We start from the raw sequence: 10,139 nt of genomic DNA on the forward strand, positions 1-10,139 counted from the left end.
ATATCAAGTCAATTCACCGGCTTATTAAAGTACAGAAAAAATTATTTTTACTACACTTGTACATGTATTTTTTTCCTGTTTTTATCTTTTTTTTCATTTTTATTTTACTCTATTTTATTATATTTTATTTCACTTTATTTAAAAAATAAAATAAATTAAAATATAAAAATAAAATAAAATAGAGAAAAATAAAATTTAAAAAGATAAAAAAGAGAAAAAATAAAATTAAAATAATTATAATAAAATAGAGACAAATAAAAATATAATAAAATAAATTAAAATACAAATAAAAATAAAATAAAATTAATCAGAGAAAAATAAAATAAAATAAACTAGAAAATATAAACATATGAATACTGTTCTTCTTCATTGTTTTTAATAATATTAATAAATAAAATAAATAAAATAAATAAAACAAAATAAAATAATAAAATAAAATAAATTAAGAGAAAATAAAATAAAATAAATTAAAATTGAGAAAAATAAAAATAAAAAAATAAAAAATTAAATATAGAAAAATAAAAATTAAATTAAAAAATTAATAAAATAAAATAAAGTATAAAATAAAATAAAATATGAAAAATAAAAATAAAATAGAGAAAAATAAAAATAATAAAATAAAATAAAATAGAGAAAAAAATTTGTAAAAAATCTAATTTTAATTGGAATTAGTTTAAACGTTTGATACAACATAAAAAGCATGTATATGTATCAGTAAAAATTATAAAAATTGAAAATTTTCTTTTTGTTATTTTTCATAAAATTTGGCCAAAATCTCGGTAAAATTAAAAGCATAATTTCATCATCTTACCCTCGTCTGAACCATGAACATCCTCTGTTGTCTCATTCTATTGATAATACTTATAATATCAATCCCTCCTTCCTTCTCTGCCTGTTGTAGTCCCATGTCTATAGCCATGAATGTACCAGTCCTACCTACACCAGCACTAACAAAACAATAAATAAATAAACACATTATGTATAAATTATAATATAAATACCTGCAGTGTACTAGCATCGGTCCTTTGGTAGGTTTGTATTCATTCTTAATTCTACGGTGAAACTGAAGTATTGATGTTGCATATTCAGGTACTCCATGATCAGGCCATGATGTGAAATGATATTGTGTGATCATCAATGGAGGTTGATCTGAACCCAATAACTACAACAAAATTTTTCAATTGATTAATGATAACAATAAATATTAATCATCCATAGCATTGTACAACTCCCCCAATCCTCCTACATCATCACCTGGAAACACTGACATAGGCTAATCCTATGGTTGTTTTGATAATAATATTTCATGTAGTCACTCTTCATTAATCTATCTATATATACTATCAGATTATGCATTTATGTTACTACTATTGGATGTCAGGCAAAGCATTGAAAGAAACTCATTTTGTAGTCACTAACTACATACATTATTATATTACAGTCATTAAATAAACCTCTTGTACTTTATAACATGCATTGAAATTAAGAATTCATGTGTAATAGTAAAACAAATTGTTAATTTTTTACTTAATGGCCCATAGCTACCATCTTCTCCCCCACTCTCTCCCCCCTCTCTCACTCCTTCTCTTACAATCAACTGTAGCTCCCTGACAGTATAATCAGGTAATACTTGCTTATCAATGAGCGTCACTTTGAATGGCCCATAATACACAGAGTCAGAGTCTGGCCAGTACTGATGACACTTGTTTCTTCCTCCCTCCATTAGGTTAGTGACCATCACAATAACGTGCGGCTTTTCCTGCCAGATCAACCGCCAAAAGTCAACAAGTGTATTAGCCATTGGCCCTGTAGATGATATGTACAACACTTGAATTTAGAGTTTTCAATGAGCAAAGCCAAGTTGTAGTAGAAATACACAAGTAATAATAATAGTAACACTACTAACAAGAGTACTAATTAGAATATAGCATAGTATTAATCCAAACAACAGGTAATACATTAATTTTGTTACATTTACATTTATCTTGTTACATGTATATCAATTATTTTGCAGCATGTAATATTAACGAAAACAGGTCAAACTAAATTAAATTAGAGCTACAAGCAGTTCAATCCCACATGGGCTGATGCATTCTATCAACTCCCACACTTCACGCACTACATTCCTCTCCTAATGTCAGTCCATTGTGCTACATTCTCAACAATAGCTCACCTTGTGTTGCAATGTATCTATAAGCACTTGAATAGCCCTAAGAATGTATAGTATAGACAGAATAATTAATTTATTTGTTATTAAAAGGTAGAAATATTACTACAAAATTTTGATAGCGTCATAACTTAGGGAAGAAAAGAATTTGAGGCATGTTACTCACATCAATAAAGCTTGCATTAATGTAATCATTTTGACAACCTTCGTGACTTGGCAATGGCTTCAGTATAATGCGATTATCATCATCTGTTTAAAATATACATTATTAATTGATATTGGTAGTGTATATAAATGTAGTTAATATGCTTAATTATGGTTGAATTGTGACTTACATACTAATACGTTCCTAAAACGATTCAATGGTTTGTTCTTTTGAGACACACTAATAGTCATCTCATGCTTATCCAAGTCATTATGAAACAGCTAATAACATTAGAAGATAGAGAAAGGTTAGAAGTACATATAGTTGAACAACAAAAAGAAGTGGAATAGCAAAAAGAACAGAAAAGATAAGGTAGGAGAACAATCGTAATAAAAAGAGAGATATAAAGGTGTAATGGTGTAATATGAAGTTGAGATAGAAAGGAAGGTAAATTTACTGCATATTGCTTCATAAACTCTTCATCATTATTAGCGTGTCCATCAGCAACAAATTCTCCAAATTTTCCAACAGGTATTAGATTGGCATTAATCTCAATATTTGAAGCAGCACCACTTGGCACCCTGGCCTCTTCCTCTGTAACTGTGAGTACAACTTGTTGGCTAACAGTTCCAGCATCGTTATTAGCAACAAAACCATATACTCCTTTGTGTATCTTCTCGACACTCACTAGCAGTAGACTACCATCTCCTTTTATCTCATGAGCATAATCATCAGTCACTGGCTCTCCATTATGATACCAATTAAAAGATGGGGTAGGAGTTCCTTTGAATTTGACTTTAAAATGAACTTCTTGACCGACCTCAGCTGTCAAATTGTTAGGGAACTCTTCTATAAACGGATGCGTAGGTACTAATGGAGTATCAGCTTGTATTGTTACCCCTGTGAAAATTAAAAAGAAAAAGAGAGAGACAAAAAGAGAGAGACAAAATATAAAAACAGAGAAACAAGATATGGAGTATGTGAAGTAAAGGACGATCAAAAGAAGAGAAAGTAGAGATAAAGATTAACATTACTTTTTGTTTTTTTTGGTTTAGGCAGACTATCATTCATTACGATTGGTTCACCAATGTCAATTGGAGGTAATGATACTACTTCAGTTGGAGAGAAAGCTTGTATTGTTTCAGCTGTAAATAAAAAAAGAACAGAAAACGAGAGAGAAAATTAAAAAGAGATATGAGTGAGAGATCCAAATATTAAAGAATACTTTGCATTTCTTCAGCTGAAGTAGTAGGGGATTCATTGACAATGTATAAATTCTTCTTTACCCTCCTCCTATCATCATAAAACATAATAATAACTTTAACGTCAAACATTGAATTTACTTCATTATAACCAATGCAATGATGATGATAACTATTACTACTATCATAACCAATAGTAATGGTACCAATGTCCCTACTATTATAAAGTAAAGTATTGAGACGTCGCCAGATATTGGAGGAGCAGATGCAATATTGCCTGATAATAAATTAATCATGAATAAAAAATACAGTGATTAAGATTGAGCTCACTAGACGACTGGAAGAAACTTGATGAAAAATCTGTAGAAGTACTTAAAGTGCTTGGTTTTGTAGAAGTTACTGCACTCTTTGCTGTATATTAATAATAAAAATAACAAATACATACAAATAAAGAGCTTACTCAATGACTGGACTGTTGATATAGAACTTGTTGAAGTTTTTATGGTGTTTGGTTTGCTAATAGCTGAATATTAGATAAGGTAATAATAAATTCAGTGAAAAGTAACTTACTTGTAGGAGCTACAATTGTATTCCCTATTCGAGTAATAGAGATTGAAGTAGTTTTTGATGAAGTAGTTTTTGATGAAGCAGTTGATAGTGTGGAGGAGGTTGATGATGAACTCATCGATCTAAGAGGTGTTAAAGAAGAATGTGATGAACTACTTAATGAAGTAAGAAATGTTGAAGTAGAATGTGATGAACTACTTAATGAAGTAAGAAGTGTTGAAGTAGAGTGTGATGAACTACTTAATGAAGTAAGTAGTGTTGAAGTAGGATGTGATGAACTACTTAATGAAGTAAGTAGTGTTGAAGTAGGATGTGATGAACTACTTAATGAAGTAAGAAATGTTGAAGTAGAGTGTGATGAACTACTTAATGAAGTAAGAAGTGTTGAAGTAGGATGTATTGAACTACTTAATGAAGTAAGTAGTGTTGAAGTAGAGTGTACTGATGACATGAATGAAGAGCTCAATGAACTAATAGGTGTTGAAGTATAGTTTGATACTGTAGTTGTGAGTGAGGGAGACAAACTACTCATTGAAGCAAGAGGTGTTGAAGAATACAAGTGTAATGAACTGCTTAATGAAGTAAGAAGTGTTGAAGTAGACTTCAATACTACAGTTGATGATGGAATTGAATTGCTCGAAGAACTAAAAGGCATTGAAATAATGGTAGTTGTGAGTGAGGGAGATAAACTGCTCATTGAAGCAACAGGTGTTGAAGAATACAAGTGTAATGAACTGCTTAATGAAGTAAGAAGTGTTGAAGTAGACTTCAATACTACAGTTGATGATGGAATTGAATTGCTCGAAGAACTAAAAGGCATTGAAATAATGGTAGTTGTGAGTGAGGGAGATAAACTGCTCATTGAAGCAAGAGGTGTGATGGTTGATACTACAGTAGGTATAAGAATAGATGAATTGCTTGATGTAAGAAGAGGCATTGAAGTAGAGTTTAATATTAGAGTGGATGAGCTATTTAATGAAGTAAGAGAGCTTGATAGTGTAGCTGATGATGAGGTAATTGAAGAGCTTAAAGAACTTAAAGATACTGAAGTATAATTCACTATTGTAGTAGAGATTGAAGATGATGAACTGCTTAATGGAGTAAGAAGTGTTAAAGAAGACGTTGATACTTCAGTGGGTGAAATTATTAAACTGCTTGATGCACAAGTAGGCATTGAAGTAGAGTCTAACACTTTAGTTGATGATAGAATGAATGAGGTAAACAATGAGGTTAATGCACTAAGAGAAGTTGAAGTAGAGCTTGATACTACTTGTATAGTTGGTGAGATTGGTGAACTGCTTGATGTAGGAAGAGGTATTGAAGTAGAGTTTGATACTGTAGTCAATAGAGTGGATGAGGATAATGAAGAGGGTAACGTATGAAGAGATGTTATTGATAAAATATTTGGAGTGCTCGATGTAAGAATTGAAGTAGTTGAAAAAGTAGACACTTTTTGTGTGAATTCACTTGACGTTATAGTATGCCGCAATGAAGATGAAATTGTTGATGATGCTAGTATTTCTGAATAAATAGTATCAGTATCATAATGCATGCCTAATGACTCACTTGATACTGTTGAGGATTCGATTGAAGTCATTGAATAAGTTGAAGCTACTGCAGTAGTACCTACTTAATGTTTAAAAATAATTTCAAGTGTACATATTGACTGCTTACTTGATACTGTAGAGGAATGAGAGCTTTGAGGTGAATAAGCTGAAGAGGTTGAGGAAGAGGTAGTACCTAACAAAAAGAAATAATTAAAATATTTTCAAAATGGCTCACTTGTTGAAGTAGCTAATATTGTAGTCATTGAGCTAATAGTTGAAGTTCTTGATGCAATAGAAGAACTAGTTATAAGCATTGAGGAGGATTTTTTAATTGAAGCAGTACTGGTAGTTTCTAATTACATTTAAAAGGTTTATAGAATGACAAAACTTTATAATTGCTGTGATAGCTTACCAAGATTCATTGATGTAGAGGATGAAGCTGTTTCATTGGTTAATGCTATAAAAAGGAGACATGAACTTCTATGTACATTTAATCACTTACATGTCCATTCTCCTGGTCCAATACTAGTATATGCTCTCACTCCAATAGTATAACCAATATTAGGTATCAATCCTACTATACTGTATTCAGTGTTAGTAGTGTTAGTTACAGTGTATGGACCACTACTGGTAGACTCTCTATATCTTATCTCATATACTGTAATGATACCATTGGGCATTATAGGAGGATTCCACGAGATACTGATCTCAGTTAGTGAAGCGTTTGTTTGCATCAAATCAGATATCACACCAGGAGCTGTGTTAAAATCAGGTTAAACTGATCAATATCTCATTGACTTACTTGATTCAGCAGTTAATTGTATTCGGCTTTGTATAGGTATTCCGTTATAAGGCCTTATACTCACAGCATAGTTAGTATATGGTATTAATCCTGTGAGAGGATACGTTATGTTGTCTCCTCCATCGATATCAATAGTATAACTAGTGTTTGAAGTGATGTTAGTGTATGTGAGGTAGTATCCATCGATTGGTTGACTTATCATGCAAGGTTCCCATAAGACAATCATTGACACTGATTCTACTGATGCGAATCCAATACTCTTCACTTGTGGTAGTACAGCAGGATCTAGAAAGAGGATACAGAATACACATTATTCTGATTAAGCACCAATTCTTACTATCAATGCATTGTCCTGATACCCCTATTGCTAGTACCGTCAATAAACTAAGTCCGAGCACACGGTAGTGGGCACTCATTGCAGCTCGTCGTATTATATGGAAGATGAATTCACAGTCCAAGTAGCAGCCAGAGAGGACAATCAGAGACGAGTTGGAAGTTGCTTTGGGTCAGTAGCATAACAGAGTGAATGAAATAATGTATGATAATTCATTTAGTGCCAAACCACGCCTCAAGATTGTCTTTATCAAAATAATTGTCAAAAATGGAAATAAAATTAGCACCTCAATTGTATTGCATAAGTACAAAACTCTAACTACAATAATTGTGTGGTATAAACAATAATAATAATTTTTTTGTGTTGTAGCGTGTATTATTTTAGGCATTGAAGTTTGAATATGTTTGAAAAGAATCCAAATAAGCCAAAACAATTTGACATATTCCTTCATATTGTGTCTAAAAATAAAATAAAAAATAATAAGAGTAACAATAAACAGAAAACAAAATGGCTATTTTTATACTTACAACAGTCTGTACACTGCCTGGTTTTTGAATACGTTGACTTTTGAGTACTTGAAATACATCAATGACTCCTTCAGTTTTACATTTATTAATTGTTGTAGCAGCTGCACAAAACATTGCTGAACGACCAACTGTATCACTATAAAGAAAGAAATTAAAATCAATATTTAAATCACATTTCTTTCTCACCTGCAGTGTACTACAATGCTTGTGTTTCCTCTTTTCCTTTGTGTTCTGTACATTTCTTCCATTATCATTAAAATAGTCTGAGGATTCTTCACTTCTCCAGTTGAATCCCAGTTTGTTATCTGATACTGTACTACACTCAGTCTAATAGCAGTCTATTATGCAAATGAATATAAAATTGCAGAAGTGAGTTTAATGCACCTTATTAGAATTTTTAATTTCAAAAGTCCTTTCAATATATCCGTTGTTTCTAGTCTCATTTTCCAGCTCAATAAAATATTCTCCAATTACCACAGAGCCTGATGAAGGCCAGTACTGATAACATGCCTGCTAAAATGTATGATGAATTAACTAACCATTATTTTCTGTTTGGAATTAAGTCAATTTTGATGCATTTTCGAAAAAATTTAAGTCGGAATCAGATCAAACTTTCTACATAGCATAAGTACATCAATATGCATCAAAAAATGTAATAAAAATTGGGGGTGATTTTTAAGCCATTTTTCGGAAAAAAACATGGGCTATAGTACAGGGATTTTTTCAGAAAATGGCTAATTTTTAAAAATAGCCGTAACTTGAAAAATTTAAGTTGGAATCAGCTCAAACTTTCTACATAGCATAAGTACATCAATATGCATCAGAAAATGTAATAAAAATTGGGGGTAATTTCGGAGCCATTTTTCTGAAAAGAATATGGGCTATAGTACAGGGATTTTTTCAGAAAATGGCTAATTTTTAAAAATAGCCGTAACTTGAAAAATTTAAGTCGGAATCAGCTCAAACTTTCTACACAGCATAAGTACATCAATATGCATCAGAAAATGTAATAAAAATTGGGGGTAATTTCGGAGCCATTTTTCTGAAAAAACCATGGGTTATAGTACAGGGATTTTTTCAGAAACTGACCAATTTTTAAAAATAGCTGTAACTCAAAAAATTTAAGTCGGAATCAGCTCAAACTTTCTACATAGCATAAGTACATCAATATGCATCAGAAAATGTAATAAAAATTGGGGGTAATTTTGGAGCCATTTTTCTGAAAAAACCATGGGCTATAGTACAGGGATTTTTTCAGAAAATGGCTAATTTTTAAAAATAGCCGTAACTTGAAAAATTTAAGTTGGAATCAGCTAAAGCTTTCTACACAGCATAAATACATCAATATGCATCAGAAAATGTAATAAAAATTGGGGGTAATTTTGGAGCCATTTTTCGGAAAAAACCATGGGCTATAGTACAGGGATTTTTTCAGAAAATGGCCAATTTTTTAAAATGGCCATAACTTAAAAAATTTAAGTCGGAATCAGCTCAAACTTTCTACACAGCATAAGTACATCAATATGCATCAAAAAATGTAATAAAAATTGGAGGTGATTTTGGAGCCATTTTTTGGAAAAAACCATGGGCTATATATATATAGTACAGGGATTTTTTCAGAAATTGGCCAATTATTAAAAATGGCCGTAACTTGAAAAATTCAAGTTAGAATCAGCTCAAACTTTCTACACAGCATAAGTACATCAATATGCATCAGAAAATGTAATAAAAATTGGGGGTAATTTCGGAGCCATTTTTCGGAAAAAAAAAACATTATAGTACAGAAATTTTTTCAGAAACTGACCAATTTTTTAAAAAGGACCGTAACTCAAAAAATTTAAGTCGGAATCAGCTCAAATTTTCTACATAGTATAAGGACATCAATATGCATCAAAAAATGTAATAAAAAATTTGAGTAATTTTTGAGAATTTTTTTGAAAAAAACATGGGCTATGATAGGGATTTTTTCGAAATTGGTAAAATTTCCATAACTTAAAAAATTTAACTTGGAATCAGCTCAAACTTTCTACAGAGCATTAATAGCATAAGTACATTGTGGGCATACCTGTTTAAGTTCATTTTCATGGCATAGCATTACAATAGCAGTCACATTTCTATCATCAATCATCTTCCAGAAGTTTCTAGCTGTATTAAACATTGGACTCTCTGCAATTATGAATGCTTTCTTTTCTTTGTAACCCTAAAATGATAAGTATATACTTATGATACAAGGAACTAGTGACAATGCATTACATTAATAAAAACTGCATTGATGTAATCTGGATGCTCTCCTTTAAGGGGTACTCTGTAATTATCAGCTGTGGATAATACAAAAAATTAATGGTTTACACTATTAAATTTTGCCTATACATACGTGGTAGGAATTGAGTTGATCTGTTCTTGTCTTTATTCTGTGATGCAATATTATGTGTCACTTCATCTGGTTTTTGTGTTACCTGCTGCAATACCTAATTGATGGAATGATAATATTAAATTCCTCTGTTTATTAGGTTACTGTAAATTGTTCTTCATAACCAGTTTGACCAGTTTCTGGATCCTGTTCACTCAGCTTTCCAATCATCGAGCGAGCCTGCCAACTATCAATTTGAGTATTACCACACATTACAAACTCAAGAACAGCATCATTGATGAATATGTACTGATGCTAAAAAATGAAAATATCAAATATAATTTTACTTTAACTAAAGTAAATATCAAGTCAATTCACCGCTTATTAAAGTACAGAAAAAATTATTTTTACTACACTTGTACATGTATTTTTTTCCTGTTTTTATCTTTTTTTTCATTTTTATTTTACTCTATTTTATTATATTTTATTTCACTTTAT

At 31.0% G+C, this 10,139-nt stretch overlaps 2 protein-coding genes across 2 annotated transcripts in view; both read right to left on the reverse strand.

Annotated features, from left to right (window-relative positions):
• The window catches only part of LOC100632421 (uncharacterized threonine-rich GPI-anchored glycoprotein PJ4664.02-like), a 7,792-nt gene extending 1,713 nt beyond the window's left edge, over positions 1-6,079 (reverse strand). Inside the window, exons 1-17 of the mRNA XM_019999992.1 lie at positions 6,041-6,079; positions 5,864-5,980; positions 5,756-5,821; positions 5,648-5,710; positions 4,085-5,602; positions 3,975-4,037; positions 3,845-3,925; positions 3,656-3,791; positions 3,538-3,605; positions 3,347-3,457; positions 2,770-3,212; positions 2,503-2,593; positions 2,334-2,416; positions 2,174-2,210; positions 1,592-1,806; positions 1,002-1,162; positions 806-947 (exon numbers count right to left, since the gene is read on the reverse strand). Of these exons, the coding sequence (XP_019855551.1) occupies positions 806-947; positions 1,002-1,162; positions 1,592-1,806; positions 2,174-2,210; positions 2,334-2,416; positions 2,503-2,593; positions 2,770-3,212; positions 3,347-3,457; positions 3,538-3,605; positions 3,656-3,791; positions 3,845-3,925; positions 3,975-4,037; positions 4,085-5,602; positions 5,648-5,710; positions 5,756-5,821; positions 5,864-5,980; positions 6,041-6,050 (3,405 nt within the window). The 5' untranslated portion in view covers positions 6,051-6,079. The remainder of the gene's footprint in view (positions 1-805; positions 948-1,001; positions 1,163-1,591; positions 1,807-2,173; positions 2,211-2,333; positions 2,417-2,502; positions 2,594-2,769; positions 3,213-3,346; positions 3,458-3,537; positions 3,606-3,655; positions 3,792-3,844; positions 3,926-3,974; positions 4,038-4,084; positions 5,603-5,647; positions 5,711-5,755; positions 5,822-5,863; positions 5,981-6,040) is intronic.
• Positions 6,080-7,019: 940 nt separating this feature from the next.
• LOC100632676 (receptor-type tyrosine-protein phosphatase alpha-like) overlaps positions 7,020-10,139 on the reverse strand; it is a 5,464-nt gene continuing 2,344 nt past the window's right edge. Inside the window, exons 9-16 of the mRNA XM_019999993.1 lie at positions 9,807-9,956; positions 9,666-9,759; positions 9,545-9,609; positions 9,357-9,491; positions 7,676-7,804; positions 7,478-7,629; positions 7,292-7,427; positions 7,020-7,222 (exon numbers count right to left, since the gene is read on the reverse strand). Coding sequence (XP_019855552.1) covers positions 7,145-7,222; positions 7,292-7,427; positions 7,478-7,629; positions 7,676-7,804; positions 9,357-9,491; positions 9,545-9,609; positions 9,666-9,759; positions 9,807-9,956 — 939 coding nt within the window. The 3' untranslated portion in view covers positions 7,020-7,144. The remainder of the gene's footprint in view (positions 7,223-7,291; positions 7,428-7,477; positions 7,630-7,675; positions 7,805-9,356; positions 9,492-9,544; positions 9,610-9,665; positions 9,760-9,806; positions 9,957-10,139) is intronic.

This window comes from Amphimedon queenslandica, unplaced genomic scaffold, assembly GCF_000090795.2.
Source record: "Amphimedon queenslandica unplaced genomic scaffold, v1.1 AMPQUscaffold_13222, whole genome shotgun sequence".
In the NCBI taxonomy this organism is placed as follows: domain Eukaryota; kingdom Metazoa; phylum Porifera; class Demospongiae; order Haplosclerida; family Niphatidae; genus Amphimedon; species Amphimedon queenslandica.